Consider the following 17,909-nt stretch of genomic DNA (forward strand, 5'->3'; position numbering starts at 1 on the left):
GGAGCACACCTGCAAGCCTGGGGGTAATGCCATCACCATCCAGGGTCTGGATTGATCTTGGCCCTGTGCCCCCCGAGAAACACAGGCCTAGTAGTCCCTGAGGGGTACTTGACCCACTGCAAGAACTTGGGGTGCTTCCCTCAGTCTGAAGCACAAATAGTGGTTTCCCTTAGTCAACCAAACCAAGGGGACCCCAAGGCATAATCTAGACCCTCTCCCAGTAAGTCTCCCATGCTAGGTACAGAGGAGAACTTTATTGGTTACAAAGAGTAGATGTGGAATAGGGTACAGGGTAGAGCAATAGCAGAGAAATACCTTAGAGCAAACAATGGCATGGTAGCCTTTGATCACACTTCTGAGTTACTGCAAGCAATACATCTAGTTAGATTTCAAGAAGCTTACTCATGAGTATTATCCAGAGGCAGGTGGAGATTCCCTCCGGAGGCAGGCAGTTCATTGAATAGGAGTTTCAAGAGAGAACAAGTTTCAGATGGTCCAGCTTCTGAAAAGCAACAGGATTATGACAACTCAGCTGGCTCCACTGAACAGCTTTAAACATAAAGTCACTTTTGGGAATTAAATTAGTCAGAAACTTGAAAAGCAGCTTGACTTCATATGTGAAATTTAAAATTGCAAGAAAGCAGGTGCAAAGACTGGCACACTGAAGGATGACACACAAAGCACCAAATGTTGGTAGTTTGGTCATTACTGTATAATGAATAATGTTTTGCTGGTCTCAATTCTCTTTGCCTCTGGTCAAGAGGACTGCCCTTCTTTTCAGATATTGACAAGTTATATAGGACGAAGCTCAACACATCGTCAAGGTGTTTGAATGACTACAGAATGGTTCCTTTTTTCAATATAATATATTCCCCAGGCAAAATTTTACTATAGTTTCTTCTATTACACATTTTCCTCTCCCTTAGATAGGTGTCATCCAGACATCAGCTACAATGGTGTACTAGTCTTGCAGAATATTTTAATCCTAGAATTGAAAAGGGGGCAATAAACAGCAATTAACATGAGCGTTAGTTCACAAAAAGTTAGTAAGAGTAGCTATAAGGTTCAGAAAAAACAAACAAAAAATAACTCCAAAAAACCAAGATCTCTGGCTGGCATGGTCACAGGAAATAAGGACTTTAAATATGCTAAGAACAAAGCTAAAACATAGCTGTGGCACATATCCATTACTAGGTGAAATGTTATAAATTACTCTTCAGAAGCCAGAAGCATCCAATAAATATTTGTTTTCTGTATTTGAAAGGAAACATGACGGTTTCTATCACTTACGAATGGATTACTTCCCAGTCTTTTAAGTAACAAAGGAGGATGTCAAACATCATCTAAGTATAAATATTTTTAAATCAGCCTACCCAGATATATGACAAAGAGCCCAAAAATGTTGTCTAAGGACAGAGGTTTATTTTTAAAAACAATCCTTAAGTTCCAAGGAAATTCCAGAAAAGTGAAAGAGTACTAAGAGTGTTCTAACATTCAAAACATTGCAGACAGGATTACTCGGGTAACTACAGGCCAGTTAGCTAGTCCCATACAACATGGTAGAAAACCTGACATGGGTTTTGATCAATAATATAATGGTTAGCTGATGAGTATACACTCGATTCCATTGTCCAGTTCATTAATGAAGATACTAAACATCAGATGCAGGACAGATCCCTGGGGAACCCCACTGGATACTTGCTCCCAACTAAAACAGAGCCATGGATGATTACTCATTGAGCATGATGATCCAACCAGTTATGTACCCACCTAACAGTACTTTTGTCTTGTACTTTCTTAGCTTGTTAATGAGAAGTTTGTGAGAGAGAATGTCAAAAGCCTTGCTCAAGGCAAGGTATATCACATCCACTGCCTTTTCCCCATACACAGAGCCTGTCACCTTATCTTAGAAGGAAATTAGGTTGGTCATGCATGACTTGTTCTTGGAGAATCCCTCCAGCTGTCTGTGATCACCTTGCTCTCCTTTAGGTGCTTCTCAGTAGATTGCTTGAGGACCTGCTCCATGATCTTTCTGGGTATCAAGGTCAGACAAACTGGTCTGTAAATCCCTAGATTCTCCTCCTTCTCTTTCTTAAAGACAGGAAATATATTTGTTCTTTTCTAAGTATCTGGAACTTTCCCGACCTCCACAAGTTCTCCAAGAGGATAGTTAATAGCTCCAAAATTACCTCGGCCAATTCCTTCAGTACCCTAGGGCACTTCCTATCTGGGCCTGCCAACTTGAGAGCATCTTAGATTTGTAGATTCTAACTAATTCCTAACCTGGTTCTGCTATAACCCTTGAAACTATTTTTTATCAATAATCCAGAAAAAAAACATAAAATCTAAATGCGACTTAAACTGGCAGAATAGTAAATAACAAGGATAAGGTGGTCATACAGAAGAGTCTGGATTACTTGGTAACATGGGTCCATTTGAACAAAAAGCATTTTGATTCCAAATGCAAGGTTATAATACTAGAAAAAAGGCACAGATGCCAGAGGTACAAAAAGCACACCTGAATCCTGGAAAATCCCTGATTCGATCTGACCCGATTCGGTGGCCAAACCTCCGCACCCAAATCAAATCAGAGGACCCTTTAAATTCTCCGAATCAAATCAGAATTTTCCAAATCAATTCAGAGATTTGGCGATTCGGACATAGAGACAGCTTTAAATGTTTTTTCTGCATACCTCTAGGTAGCAGGTGGCTCGTGAGTACTGCAATGCTGGGGCACGTGGAGTGTCCCACAGAAGCATAGGCAGCATTGAGTGTCCCATAGAAGCATGGGGGGCTCCTCAGCGTGCTCAGCAGCAGACCCCGAAATGGATCAGAAACACTTCCAGTCCACTTCCGGGTCTGCCGGAGAGCATGCTGGGGGGCCCCCTCGTACCTCCTCTGGCTTGGCAACTGGTGCCTCCTGGGACTGGGGTGCATTTGGGATTCCTCTGTGGCTGATTGCCAAGCTGGGGGGTGCGGACAGAAGGGGCCCCACGGACTCCCCGGAAAATTCAGAAGTGCACCAGAAGTATCGTCCCTATGGGACACTCCATGCATCCCAGTATCGCAGTGATCACAAGCTGCAAGTGCTACCTCAAGGCATGTAGAAAAAGCATTTAAAGCTGTGTCTATGTCCAAACTGCCGATTATCTGAATCAGCATTGAATGTTCAGATTCAGATTCAGCTGAGTTGAATTGGGGACAGTGAACCGAATCAACGAATCGAATCACTGTCCTCAATTCAGGCCGAATCCGAATCAAATAGGGCCTGTTTCGCAAACCCTTGGTATCCACATTGCAAAAAAGACTTGGAAGATTTGAAGAAGGTACAAAAGAGCAACAGAAAAGTGATCCACAGGCTGGGACAAATGCTTTACAATGAAAAGATGTAAGGGACCTTAGCTTGAAAAAGAGATGATCAAGGGATGACCTGGTTAGACTCAGAGGGTTTAAACTTCTCCAGGGGAACGGAGTTGGAGGTAGAAAGAGATCCTGGGTGTTAATAGACTCTTTAATGAATAAGGTTTATAGAAGAACTAGTGGCTGGAACTCAAACTGGAAATAAGGCATAAAGTTTGACCTTTTCCAAAGATTAAACAGCTTCACCTATGATAGCACTTGGGAGTGGGTTTCACCATCTTTACATGGCTTCAAAAGGCTAGGCATCTTTTTGGTGATTTCCTAGCCAAATACAAGTTATTGGGCTCAAAACAGGGATAACAGGCTAGAGTTTAAGGGCCATAAGGGGAAAGACTAGATGATCTAATGCTTTCTTCTGGCCTTAGCCTCTAGGTCAGTGATTCTCAACTAGGGTGGCCCAGCACTGGTTAGTACAGTTAGGTTTACAAACATGATTCACAAGATAAACTCAGAGACTTAAAAAATAAATCAATGGCTGTGCCCTTTCTGAGTTCTCTGCAAGAGAAAGATTGCTCTGTTTTTTTTGCCTACAGAAAAAGAGTGAAAACTAAGAGCTGACACATTCCAAAGGGTGCCTCAAATCTAAAAAGGTTGAGAAACACTGCTCTAGATACTATAGCAAATACTGAATATCTGAAGGCTGATCTATCCATCCATCTATCTAAATGGCTTAGTCCATCTGTCGGTGTGTCTGTCTGTGCATAATGCTCTTTAAATACAAATAGCTTGAAAACTGTAAGATCAGAATATTTGTGTCTTCAGATAAATGTCTTTGCTAAACTTTAGCATTTGTTTAGTGACCACATCAGTATGATCCCAACTTCCAGAATTGGGAAAAAAAAAGTCAGGAGCCAGGGCTGTTTCAACTGAGCTCCTCCCAGGAGGACACCGGCAGCTCAGCGCAGCAGGGAGGGCAGAGGGAGGGGCCAGCTGAGGAAAAGCGGGAGCCAGAAGTGTGAGGCAGTGGGTGAGCTCCAAATAGGGCAGGAGGTGCCAGGGGGCAGCATGGAGGAAGCTCTGGGGCATGGGCGGCTGCTGTAAGGCGCGGAGCTTGCCTGCCCTTGCTCTTGCCCAGCAAAGAGGTGCGCAGGTGGCAGCCGTGCGCACTGGATGAGAGCAAGTGCAGGAACGGATTGGTACCTTCAAATGTTCAGCCTATTTGGTTAAGTTCTATAAATATTTAATTTATTTAAAAAATATAAAAAGTAAAATCTGTTTGTTTTTGTTATCTGAAATTCATCTGTCATTCTTGATGGATAATTTGCTAGTTTTAGATAATGGAGGAGCATACTGACAATTTCAAGAGAATGGTCATGTACAGAATTTGCTGGCAAATGTCCTGCTAAAGAAATACTACAAAGCTCTGCCTGGTACCACATGGCTACCCTGCATCTTTGCACAGATAAATACTTGAACCTAATGGGATTTAGGAAAATTGTTTCTTTCATAGAAACAGGATCTTGCAACTGGTGAAGCATTTCAACACTGTTTCCTGTATGATTTAATGGAAAAATCTGCTCTAAGTGTCTCAGAAAGGTGAAATTAACAAAACATTGATTTACCCTTTGAAGTCACACTAAAAACCCCAAACTTCAACTTTAAAAATTATGTATAAAAAGAATTTATTGTCCAAAGGTAAATAAAAAGATCAATTCATAGTCTTCACTATTTACAGACTTACGTTTCTTCTCTTAAGGAAATAGTACTTTGGAAAAAAAGGTTTTGAGGAAATCTTCACTGCTACCAAGATCAGCTATTCAGTTTTGCTTATAATAATAAAATAAAATATTTATTAATTTACAGGTGCCCTGCTCAATGGTTTTCATGCTGTTAGCGTGTTATAGTGTTCACCACCATTTCCTTTCTTCCTGAAGCTTTCTTTGTTGTGTTAAGCTTGAGCGTTTGAAATCTGCAATCCTCAAGAAACAGTTCTGAATTCCGCCGGAACCACAGATGCAAGTATCCATTATAGAAGTCAATAGCTGTAAGCTTCTTGTTCTTTATGACAGTTTTGACTCCAACCCAGCCTTCCTAGGAAGGGAAATAAAAGATGTACACTGTTTCTTCCAAACTACTAAAAGCCAACATATTTAGAAATTTATTAATTTAGGAATGCACTAATTTAAATGCTACAAAACACTGAAGTTGTTCAGTTTAAAAAAAGTTTACATTATCTGAATCAACCTTTGACTTGTAAATTAAAATCCTGTTACCAGACACAACAAAAGTACTTTAATCTACAACATAAAAAGTTTTATTTGGCTGTCACAGGGTGGGGTTCCTAGGGACAGCCGTGATGCCCCTAGGGCCCTGTAACCATGCCAGCTTCACCCTATGGGTGCCTTCTATTCTCACCTGCCAAGTCTCAATGGGTAAGAAAGATAATAGATGGTAGATAGGGAGGCTGCCCTCAAGGTGCTATGCAGTCACAGTCCTGGTGGACCCCACTAAACTGTGTGGGTTCTTAGACCCCTTGCTGGGTCCCTCTCTAAGTAAGTGCCTTATGGGACACCCCAAGCCTTATGGGCTACATGCATGGCGCAAAAACCGCCCCTTTATTATGCTCCATGCCTAGCAGATGGTATGCAGATGTTGTCTCGTGATGAGGCCTCAGCTTAGTTCGGCCTCAGTAACTGTGCCCTCTGGCGCTAGGGTCTCCTCCCCACATTGCTGCGCTCTCTGGTGCTGGGGCTCTGCACGGTAGCGTGCCCCAGTGAGGTCGCCTTCTCCCCAACAGCCTCATCCCAGTCCACCAAATTAAAAAGCAACAACATAAATATGATCCCCTGAGCTATAACATAACAGCAACCATAACCCTGGATACTTTATAGTCTCACCAGGAGCAGCACAGGCACCCAAGTGTATGTGCAGCTTTTCTACATGAACTCCACTCCCCCTGGCAGCTGCCAAGGCCCTAACTGCCTTCAGTCCCAGCCCTGGGGCTTATATAGGATAGTTGGACAAGCGCTGAGGTCCCGGAGGGGAGGGGAGCCAGGTGTCCAAGAAGAGTGGTCGCTCCTTAAGGAGATGATCCTCCAAGCCCAAAGGAAGGTAATCCCAACGAGGATCAAAGGGAGCAGGAGAGCACACAAGCCTCTGTGGCTCACCAAAAGCATCCGGGAATGTCTTCTTGCTAAAAAGGAGGCTTACACCCAATGGAAAGAAGGGGTCATAGATTTCATAGACATTAGGGCTGGAAGGGACCTCGGGAGATCATCGAGTCCAGCCCCCTGCCCAAAGGGCAGGAAGTCAGCTGGGGTCATAGGATCCCAGCAAGATAAGCATCCAATTTACTCTTGAAGGAGTTCAATGTAGGTGCTTGAACCACCTCCGCTGGCAGACTGTTTCAAACCTTGGGGGCTCGGACAGTAAAGAAATTCTTCCTTATGTCCAGCCTGAAACGGTCTCGCAGGAGTTTGTGACCGTTCGACCTCGTCATCCCTTGGGGCGCTCTGGTGAACAAACGTTCCCCCAGATCCTGGTGGTCACCCCTGATAAACTTATAGGTGGCCATCAGATCACCCCTGAGCCTGCGCTTTTCCAGGCTAAAGAGTCCCATGGCTCTCAGCCTGTCATCGTAAGATCTGTTTTCCTGACCTCTGATCATGCGCGTGGCTCTCCTCTGGACTCTCTCAAGCTTCTCCACATCCTTTTTGAATTGTGGAGCCCAAAACTGGATGCAGTACTCCAGCTGCGGCCTCACCAAGGCCGAGTACAAGGGGAGAATGACGTCCCGGGATTTGCTCGAGAAGCATCTATGGATGCAAGCCAGTGTTTTGGTCGCTTTACTAGCCGCAGCATCGCATTGCAGGCTCATGTTCATCTTGTGGTCAATGATGACCCCCAAGTCTTTTTCTTCTGTAGTGCTAACCAACGTAGCACTGCCGAGCTTATAAGGAAGCTGCAGGTTTTTCCTCCCAAGGTGGAGAACCTGGCATTTTTCGGTGTTAAACACCATCAGGTTCTCATCTGCCCATTTGCTGAGCTTGTCCAGGTCAGCCTGGATCACCCGCCTATCTTCTGGCGTGGATGCTTTGCCCCAAAGTTTGGTGTCATCGGCGAACTTGGCCAGTCCACTCCTGACTCCAATGTCCACATCGTTAATGAAGATGTTGAACAGGATGGGTCCCAGAACAGAGCCTTGAGGGACCCCACTGGTCACAGGGCACCATGATGAGTGACTGCCATCAATCACAACCCTCTGGGTCCGACCATGAAGCCAATTTCCCAGCCAGCGGATCGTGGTGGAGCCAAGGCCACAACTGGCCAGTTTGGCCAAGAGGTGATCATGGGATACCAGATCAAAAGCTTTTTTGAAGTCAAGATATATGACATCAATCTCTTCTCCTTTGTCCAGGTGATAGGTCACCTGGTCATAGAAGGAAATGAGATTGGTCAAACAAGACCTACCCGCAACAAACCCATGCTGGCTGTCCCTTAGGATGTTAGCCTGGGCCAGTCCCTCAAGGATGGCCTCCTTAATAAACTTTTCTAGGATCTTCCCCAGGATAGAAGTCAGGCTAATGGGCCTGTAGTTAGCCGGATCCACTCTCCTCCCTTTCTTGAAGATCGGCACCGCATTGGCCTTCTTCCAGTCTTCGGGCACTACACCAGAGCACCAGGTCATCACCAGGGAGGACTATTCTGTAGTTGCTCGGGGATGTACGGGGGCAGTTAGGAAGGCCAAGGCAGAGATGGAACTGGGAGTAGCTTCCCAGATTAAGGATAATAAGAAGGCCTTTTTTAAATATGTAGGGGGTAAAAAGAAGGTCCCGGGTAATGTGGGGCCCTTGCAGGACGCGATGGGAAACTTGGTCGTCACACCAGACGGCAAAGCTAACGTGTTCAACGATTTCTTTGCCTCCGTCTTCCTAAGTAGGGACCAGAACAGCCGCCTCCCTGCTGGGCCCCCCTCGGCCCCCGGGGGAGGCACACCTGGGCCATGGGTTAGCGAGGATTTAGTTAGGGAGCTTCTGGAGGGGTTGGACATATTCAAGGCAACCGGCCCCGATGATCTCCACCCTAGAGTTCTAAAGGAACTGGCCAAGGTCATTGCAAGTCCCCTGGCACAACTTTATGAGCACTCGTGGTGCTCTGGTGAGGTACCGGAGGACTGGAAGAGGCCAACGTGGTCCCCATCTTCAAAAAAGGCAGGAAGGAGGACCCAGGAAACTATAGGCTGGTTAGTCTCACCTCGATCCTAGGCAAGCTGTTCGAGAAAATTATGCTGGCACACATCCAGGAGGGGCCAGCAGGGGACTGCATGCTTAGGGGCAACCAACATGGGTTCATCAGTGGCAGGTCCTGTCAGACCAACCTGGTGGCCTTTTACGATCGGATCACCAGATCATTAGATGCAGGGGTAGCAGTGGATATAGTCTTCCTGGACTTCTGGAAGGCTTTTGACACTGTCTCTCACCCCGTTCTCATTAAGAAACAGGGGGGCTGTGGTGTAGACACCCACACAGTCAAATGGGTCACCAACTGGCTGGTGGGCCGCACCCAGAGGGTGGTAGTGGATGGGTCCTTCTCAACCTGGAAGGACGTGGGCAGTGGGGTCCCCCAGGGCTCGGTCCTCAGGCCCGCACTGTTCAACATCTTCATCAGTGATTTGGAGGGGGTAAAAAGCACCCTGTTCAAATTTGCTGATGACACTAAGATGTGGGGGGACATGGGCACACTGGAAGGATGCAACAGGCTACAATCAGACCTGGGCAGGTTACAAGGGTGGGCGGATGAGAATAGGATGGGTTTCAACACAGACAAGTGCAAGGTGCTGCACCTGGGGAGGAACAACCGGCACCATACCTACAGGTTGGGGAACTCCCCTCTTGTTAGCACGGAGGCGGAAAGGGATCTGGGGGTCATCATTGACTCCAAGATGAACATGGGCCGGCAGTGTGGGGATGCGGTCAGGAAGGCCAACTGCACCTTGGCATGCATCCACAGATGCATCTCGGGCAGGTCCAAAGAGGTGATCCTCCCCCTCTATGCGGCACTGGTCAGGCCGCAGCTGGAGTATTGCGTCCAGTTCTGGGCACCACACTTCAAGAGGGATGTGGACAGCATGGAGAGGGTCCAGAGGAGGGTCACTCGTATGATCAGGGGGCAGCAGGGCAGGCCCAACGAGGAGAGGCGACGGGACCTGAACCTGTTCAGCCTCCAAAAGAGAAGGCTGAGGGGGATCTTGTGGCCTGTTATAAACTAGTCAGGGGGGATCAGCAGGCACTGGGGGAGTCCCTGTTCCCCCGAGCACCGCCAGGAGTGACCAGGAATAACGGTCACAAGCTGACAGAGGGGAGATTTAGGTTAGATATCAGGAGGCGCGACTTCACAGTCAGGGCGACTAGGGTCTGGAACCAGCTTCCAAGAGAAGTGGTGTAGGCCCCTACCCTGGGGGTGTTTAAGAGGAGGTTAGATGAACATCTTGCTGGTGTCATTTGACCCCAGTATTCTTTCCTGCCATGGCAAGGGGTCGGACTAGATGATCTGCTCAGGTCCGTTCCGACCCTAGAAACTATATGGGCCCAGGGCCCTGCCATCTTCCAGTCAGTTGACCAGATACAGCTGCAGGCTAATTCCCTTGTTAGCCTGCTGTCATAGTAACCTGCACCTGTGGGGTTTCTGCCTGGCTTCTAGGACCCTCTCCCTAGGGAGTTTCTGCCTTTAAAGGAGCAGGCACCTTAGTGCCCTGTGACATTGGCCTAAGCCAACAAAACAGATGCATAAAAAGTTAATACACTGATTATTAAAAATAGCAGAAACAAGACTAAACATCATTAACATTCAGAAAAACGAACGGAAAACAAAGAACCATTACCTTGCAACGAACCACCAGTGCCTGGGAATGTTTGTCGTATAATACAGAGCCTGGAACTGTTCTGTCTTCATTTACTAAATGATCTGCAAACAAATGAGACGACTTGCATTTTCATGTTACTGAATAAGAGTGAAAATATTAAGCTTATATTTGTGCCTGTCTTTGAAGCACAACAATTATCTAAGAACTAGTAATTGCTCAAAAACACTTTGCTGTGCTTTATCCATTCCTTCATGGCGTACAGCAAAGAACAGCAAGTCACAACAGGTGTGAAAGTGACCCATGAGTGGCAACGGCTCTGTAGTACAATGTCTCATCTTATACAGGGCAAAGCTCCTCCATATTAATAAAAATATATTTTGTCTGCAGATTGAACAGTAAGAAGCCACACTCTGCAGTGTCTCATATTTCCAAGTAAAGGCAGAAATATCATCAGCTCTCCTAACAGACACTATCCATCTCCTCAAGGGACTTGCAAAGAGGGAGAGTCAGGGCAAGACCACAGAGGAGCTAATTTTCCTTGAAAGAGACACAAAACAACTTGGGACCCATGTCATTAAAGCAGCATTTCCCTCAATTATCCTCAGGTTTGACAAGGTTCCAGGGCTATGCCTGCTGCTCCCATAATGAAACCATTAAATATATTTTTAATCAGGCACAAATGTAGATGTTCACCTCAATGCACAGGGAGTGAAAATATATAAATCCCCCTGCACAGAGACAAGATCATTTCTCATTTAGAGGCAAGCCTCCCTTAAATTCCGTTCAACATTCAATTTTGAAATCTGCTTCATTTATATGTTGCCTTGTGCAGCTACACATTCACTTGCACTTAAATTAATTCACTGCGCCTGTGTAAATTTTACAGCAAAAGTTATTAACAGATTAAAGTAAATACCAACGAAGTCAGGCTTGTTATGCACCTCCACAAAATCCAGAAGTCTAACAGGACTACCCAGCCAGAGTGTCTGCAACGGGAACTAGAAACAAGATCACACACAGCACTTTCACAAGAGTCTCAGTTAATCAATATTTATCATCATATGAAAGTTACCTGCAGTAAATGGTACTAGGGCAGAAATTTAGGAACTGTTCCACAAAGGAGTTTATACATTGTAATGTACACAGTGCTGAATTGTTTCTTTGTGCATTCCTCCTTTATGAGCTATATTAAGTTATAAGACTAATTTTGAATATTTTTTGCCAGCCACCAAAATGGGTTTGTATTAATAACTTGACAACTTATCTGCCCACTGTTAACTTTTACTTAATACAAGAAAAATGTACAGGTACAAGCTTCATATAATTATAGTGAATACTGGAAGAATTTAACTTAAATTATATTACTCAGAATTTTTTTAAATACAACATCCCTCCTCCCAACACCTCTGAAGTCCTACTTACATCATTCCTGTTTTACAGATGAAGAAAGTGAAACAGATTTAATCAATTTGTAAAAAAAGTAATAGACAATTGTCACCTGAGCTAGAAATTCTCCCAAGTTATGCCCCCTATTCTCACCCTACTAGCCTGCTGCATCTCTCAAAAGAATCAAACCGTCATTTGAAAGGCTAGCAATTCTAAACACAATAGGGGGTAGAAACACTTTAAAAGGAAGGTTCCCCCAAAGTCCTATCTGGTCTTACTTTAGTTCCTATGGCACGGTGTAGTCGCAGTATCTGTTCAGCAGTTTGTTCTTCCCATTTTATACAACTCATGGCAGCAGTGATCTTAGGAGCTAGGATCAAAGCAGAGCGAGAGCCATTATTTTCTGCTTTGTGTTCGTTCACAGCTGAACAATGAGGTGAAGACAACTGCATAACTTATCCTGAGCAATGTCAGAACCAGAGGGCCTTGCAAGTTGATGACACTTTTGTACAAGCCCAGTAGCACATTTCCTAATGCTTCTGACGGGCGCACTGCTTATGACTGAACCCAAGATTTTCTTTTCCAGTGGGTGTTGGGAAGGCAAATATGGCTTCAATCTAAGGAAAGATCCTGCAGCATTCTTCCCCTTGCTCCAACGTGGCTGTGCCACAGAAATCACTAGGAGCTTTGCCTTTGGCTATGAAAATCAGAGCCAGCCCTACATGAAAGCCAACACACAACACATCTAAGAACACATGATATGGAATCATGGAGCCCAAATTCAACCTCCCCCAGTAATACAAAACAAAGAGAGGTTTCATTAATACTCTATACCTACCAAACGTTACTCCCTCCTGCGGTTGCTCCCTTTTATTTTCTAAACTTTCGGGCATGTTTTTCAAAACGGAAAGAAGCTGCAAAATGAGATTTTGTAAAGGACAAGATCAAATGTAAATGGCATATTAGAACTACATTAAGTATACTGCCAGAAACATTCTTCCAAAACAAGAACCCAGCATATATTTTGATCCATGCAACTTTCTATAAAGCTTACAAAAATCTCACTTCATTGTACCTAGAATACACCTACCTATACTATTCCATCCCCAAATCACCCAACCTCCAATTAAAAAGTGAATGTTCCTCAACTTTCTGCTGGTACATGGCCTAGCAGCATTGAATCAGTACTGGAACAAGAAGAAAACTGATTTATAGTCAAAGGAAAAAATTGCTGCTGACTTTAGTGGAAGTAGTGTCAGACCTGGCGTTTACATAGTGTTCAGAATTTCTTGCTTGGCTGTTTAAGCTAGAACACAGGCAGACTGAAATGAGATCTCTCTTTTACACCGTTGTACCAGTACTGCCAATGGCTCTTTTCAGCAAGACTTGATGTTCAGAACTGGCAAATCTCAGACCACCCAAGCTTGTAGTCAAAGGTTGCAGTCAACTCAGATGAACATCAACAGCAGTTCTGTTTATGTACTGGGAACCTACTTTTTCTCTTCAAGGAGCTTCTTTTGACAATTCAAAACAATAATTGCTTAGAAAAAATATATGGATAATAGGTTGTATAAATTTACCATGTTACCACCCAGTTTTGCTAATATTGCTTCTAGCTCCTTTGCTGTGCAGTGGGGAGGAACAGCAAGCTTTTCTTGCTTAATAATTGGACCAACATCAAACCTAAAAACAAATACACTGATATTAGTTTCATCCTTTAATAAATTATCACTTCACTCATACGTGAACAAGCATGCAGTTTTGCACAAGGCTTCTGTATTAACTCAAATAATCACTCTCCCTTTCTATTTGAGTAATAACTACTATGTTAAAAATGGCTTCACAAGACAACAGGTAAAAAACAGAGAATAGTATGACACAGCTGAACAAAAAACTAACCAAATACAGGATTTCCAAATCAAAAGGCAATATTTCAAAAGAAAGATGGACTGCAATATTCAGGCCTTTCACATCTTGCTGAGGTCTATTATTGGACAGAAGCTGGCAGGAAGAGTAGGTGGCACTTTGAAACCTGACACTAAAAGGGGACAGCATATACTTTTTTAAAAATACATGCTATAGGATAGCACTTCACACGTGTTCATTTTCAGAAGAAAACAAGTCTGTGCTGGGTAAAGTAGTGCATTGGCAGGGCACCCAAGATGCTTGCTAGGGCTCCATAAACTAAGTGCAAACTCCTTCAGACCCGTGCTGAAGACTAGCCCTAGCTGACCCAAGCGTTAGTAGGTACCTCATGGTTCAGGCTGAGGAATCAAAGGTGGCCAAAAAGTGATCTATGTCACTTCCTTGTACTGCAACTAGCTGTAAGAACTAGTATGCCTTAACCATGCCAGACTCAGGAAAACCACCAATAACTCGTGCATCAACCATTTACCTAGAGAAGCAAATTATCAGTTTCATCAAACAGCTGCCTAGATTCCAAGTCCTAGTCCTACAGAGTCCAAGACTAGCTTTGGCTTGTACAAATCACCAGCATATGACTTTGAAATGGTGGTTCAAGGTAATTTGTGAGTTCACTCAAATACAAGATATATAACGAGTCAGCAGGTCAGATCAAATTGCTGAACTACTTTCAAGTATTTTAAATATTAAGGATATGGATATGTGCACATATCCATTTCTATTAGCTAAAGTTAACATTGCGTAGTCAATATTTATAAGTTAACTTAACATTGGTAAGGTGCAGCTGGAATACTGCACCCAGTTTTCGGTGCTGCACCTCAATAAGGATGTGGATAACCTTGAGAGGGTCCAGAGGGGGGCTCCTTGTATGGTAGGGGCCTACAGGTAAGGCCCTAGGAGGAGAGACTGAAGGACCTGGATCTTTTCAGCCTCCGCAAGAGAAGGCTGAGGGGTGATCTTGTGCCCATCTACAAATTCTGCTGGGGTGGGGGAGCAACAAGGAATAGATGCTCTGTTCACCAGGACGCCCCTTGGGGTAACTAGAAAACAATGTACACAAACTGACAGAGAGCAGATTTAGGTTGGATATCAGGAAGAACTTCTTTATGGTAAGGGTTACCAGAATCTGGAATGGGCTGCCAGGGGAGGCAGTACTCTCCCTTACCTTGGAGGTCTTTAAGAGAAGTCAGGACAAGCACCTGGCCCCAGCATTCTTTCCTGCCTGGGGCAGGACATCGGACTCTATGATCTGCTGCAGTCCCTTCCAACCCTAAAAATCTATGAAATCTAAGATTTCTGAGATGCAACAGCATGAGAATGGATTGCTTTTTAAAAAAAAGAAAAAAAAAAGAATATTTAGTGTACCTTTTGGGTCTAATCTGCATAATTGTCACTCCAGTTACTGTATCACCATGAAGCACTGTGTGGATTACTGGAGCAGGGCCACGCCACCGTGGGAGACAGCTGGGATGCACATTCAACACGCCACTGAATCAGAATATTTGTAATTAAAGCAGGACCAGTAATTCTTTAATATGCTTGAATATGTATTTATGATAACAGCTTTTTTTTTTTTTTAAAGAAAAAGAAGGCATGTTTCAGGATTTTAGTGCTTCTGAAGAGCTTTCTTTACAATGTCATATTTAAAATGTTAACCCTAATAAAGAAAGCTAAAAAAATACACTACAAGCAGTCCTCGACTTAGAGCATTTCGAGTTACGTTTCGCACTTGCAGCGTTTATAATTTGACACCCTGTTTCAATGCCACGCCACGCCAGAGAACAAGTTCACTGTGTTGCCCATCTCCCTGGAGAACATCTGTCCAAACTTCCTTGGATGCTTTCTTTAAGAAAGCAGATGAGACTCCAGAAAAACCTGCAGCCTGAAAACTCCAGCCAAGAACCCTTCAAAAAATCCAACCAAGAGCCCTTCAAAACATCTAGCAAAGTCACCTCAAAGAAGTCCTTCCAAATCAATACAATTGCTTTTTACACTATAAATACATTCATGTAGCTTTATTACTCATCTATAATTGATTGAGTACAAGATTCTGGGGTATTTTTGGTGAAAATAGGGTATCGGGCCTTAGTTCAGGAACCAATCCCCCATTTATAACATTGTTTCTATGGGAAAATCGGTTCTGAGTTGCAACATTTCGACTTAAGCCACAGTTGTCAGGAGTCAACTGTGTCCAAGGACTGCCTATACCGTCCTCCCTATAGTTACTTTATGCATTTGAAAGCTTCTGCAAACACTCTGTTTCAAAACATTTGCTGCCAACCGCGCACCATGTAACCACCCTCTCAGGCAGGAACCTCCTGGCAGAACCAGTAAACATTCCTCGAAAGCTGAAAGACTTGCCAGGGACCTGGTGACTTGTCTATAAACTCATTGGGGGGACCAGAAGGGTTTGGGAGAGACACTGTTTCCCCTGGCGCCCCCCGGCATAACAAGGAATAATGGACAGAAGTTACTGGAGAGGAGGTTTAGATTAGACATCCTCAAGAACTACTTCACAGTTAGGGCAGCCAGGAGCTGGAACCAACTTCCAAGGGAAGTGGTGCTGGCTTCTACCCTGGGTGTCTTTAAGAAGAGGCTTGATGCCTACCTGGCTGGACTCATTTGAGTCCAGTTTTTCTCCCGCCCAGGTGGGGGGTCAGATCTACAAGGTCCCTTCTGACCCAACTTCTATGATTCTATGACTTGCCAGTAGGCAGCGATCCGATCCGGCTGCTTTGGATGGTAGCTATCCAACCCAGAGCTCCGAACCGGGTTTCTGCCTCGATCGGCAGAAGCAGCTCTGAAGTTTCAGAGCCACCTCGGAGATCCAGCCATAGAATATCATGGGGGAAATCAATGAAATATCTGTAACTTTGTTGTTTTTTGTCCGATTTGAATGAAACTTGCAGGGATGGCAGCCTCTGCTGAGGGCATGAAACCTGCCAAGTTTCAAGAAGATCAATGCAGGTGTTTGGGGGGAACTGCACCCCAAATTATTGAAAGCAAAACTCCTGTCATGTTTATGTGTCACAACACAGGGGGGTCAAAACTGCAGCGGTGGTAGTTCTTACTGAGGCCACAAAGTCTGCCAAGTTTCAAGGAGATCGGTGCAGGGGTTTGGGAGGGAACTGCACCTCAAGCTGCGGAAAAGCAAAACTAGTGCCATGGGTGACCCTGTGTGTGTTAAAGTGCAGCAGGGTGAGAGCTGCAGGGATGGTGGCACCTGCTGAGGCCACGACGCCTGCCAGCTGTGGAGGCGATCGGTGCAGGGGGGTTCTGGGGCCCTGCACCCCTAGCTGCTGATGGACAAAACTCATGCCATCAATTAGCACCTTCCTTTCAAAACCATGGCAAAAAAATTGATGCGCCGTTTTAAATTTCCCAATAATAATTTGGCATGCGGTGCTTTGCGCAGCACTGGGTTCAGCCCCCCTAGCTTTGGCCTACATCATCTCTAGCCCAGGTGCATACTCAAGCAGCGCACCCCTGGTATAATAGGTGGCAACCCTGCCCAGGCCAGATCCGACATCTGTCATAGCACGGCTTTACATACATACACAGCCCTTCTTCCAACCTACGGCACGCATTCGTCTGTAAAGATAAAATCCCCCAGGAAACTGAGCACTGGGGGACTTGTTACAAGTTTTAAGAAGTTAGGGGGTACTCGCTACTTAAAAGCTTCGGAAACGCTGGCCTATGCGACCCAAGCAGGATCCTCCGACTTACTACGGGAACTGCTGAATGAGGTCCTCGCTGAGGAGGTGCCCGAACGACGCCACCACCCCGACGTCGAAGCAGCCCCGGGGGCCTGTGTGCGGCCAGTGGTGGAGCGGCAGCTGGCACTGCGCGGCGCAGGTTTCCACGGGAAGGCTCCTCGTTGAGGACGACGGCAGAGTCACGACCTCCAGGCTGCTCACCAGAGCGTCCTGGCGGGGCTCCCTGGGCCGGGCAGGGGACAGCGGTGAGCGCAGGGGACACAAGCCCGCTGCCTCCCCCGTGACCCCGCCTCCCAACCCCGCACCTGGCGGCGTCCAGCGCCCTCAGCGACTCGACGGCGAAGTTGTCGGTGCCGAAGAAGAGCACCCGCCAGGGGGGCCCGGGCCCGGCCCAGCACAGGCCCCGGGAGCCGCCCTCAGACGCCCCGCGCCAGGCCCGCAGCACCCAGCGCCTCATGCCGCTCCGCCGTTCCCGACGTCGCACAGCGTGACGCAGCACGCAGCGACGGCGGGGACGCGCGACAGTGACGTCGTGTCGCCGCCGCTCCCCTCAGCGGAGGGGGCGGGGCTGCTTCTGACGCATGCGCAGTGGGGGGAGGGAAAGCCACGTGGAGGGAGCGTCGTGCTGACCCCTGTGTAGAGAGGCTGGTTGCAGGGCGAGG

At 45.8% G+C, this 17,909-nt stretch overlaps 1 protein-coding gene across 4 annotated transcripts; it reads right to left on the minus strand.

The window, feature by feature from the left end:
* Positions 1-235: 235 nt before the first annotated feature.
* Positions 236-17,755, minus strand: MTFMT (mitochondrial methionyl-tRNA formyltransferase). Of its 4 annotated transcripts, XR_016439351.1 has the most exons (10): positions 17,553-17,752; positions 17,258-17,470; positions 14,897-15,019; positions 13,189-13,291; positions 12,447-12,522; positions 11,887-11,978; positions 11,139-11,220; positions 10,241-10,323; positions 5,102-5,451; positions 236-502 (listed from the first exon to the last, which is right to left on the minus strand). XR_016439351.1 is itself a non-coding variant. In XM_090029189.1 (9 exons), the coding sequence occupies exons 1-9, from the start codon at positions 17,702-17,704 to the stop codon at positions 5,251-5,253; spliced, it is 1,125 nt and encodes a 374-aa protein (XP_089885315.1). In that variant the 5' UTR covers positions 17,705-17,752; the 3' UTR covers positions 236-5,250. The 4 variants fall into 4 exon arrangements, 2 of the variants coding, with proteins under 2 accessions (XP_089885315.1, XP_089885316.1); XM_090029189.1 differs by having other exon boundaries at positions 236-5,451; XR_016439352.1 differs by lacking the exon at positions 236-502 and having other exon boundaries at positions 5,386-5,451; positions 11,164-11,220; positions 17,553-17,755.
* Positions 17,756-17,909: the final 154 nt, after the last annotated feature.

The sequence above is a fragment of the Crocodylus siamensis genome, chromosome 15 (assembly GCF_052110815.1).
Source record: "Crocodylus siamensis isolate JL-2025a chromosome 15, ASM5211081v1, whole genome shotgun sequence".
Lineage (NCBI taxonomy): Eukaryota > Metazoa > Chordata > Crocodylia > Crocodylidae > Crocodylus > Crocodylus siamensis.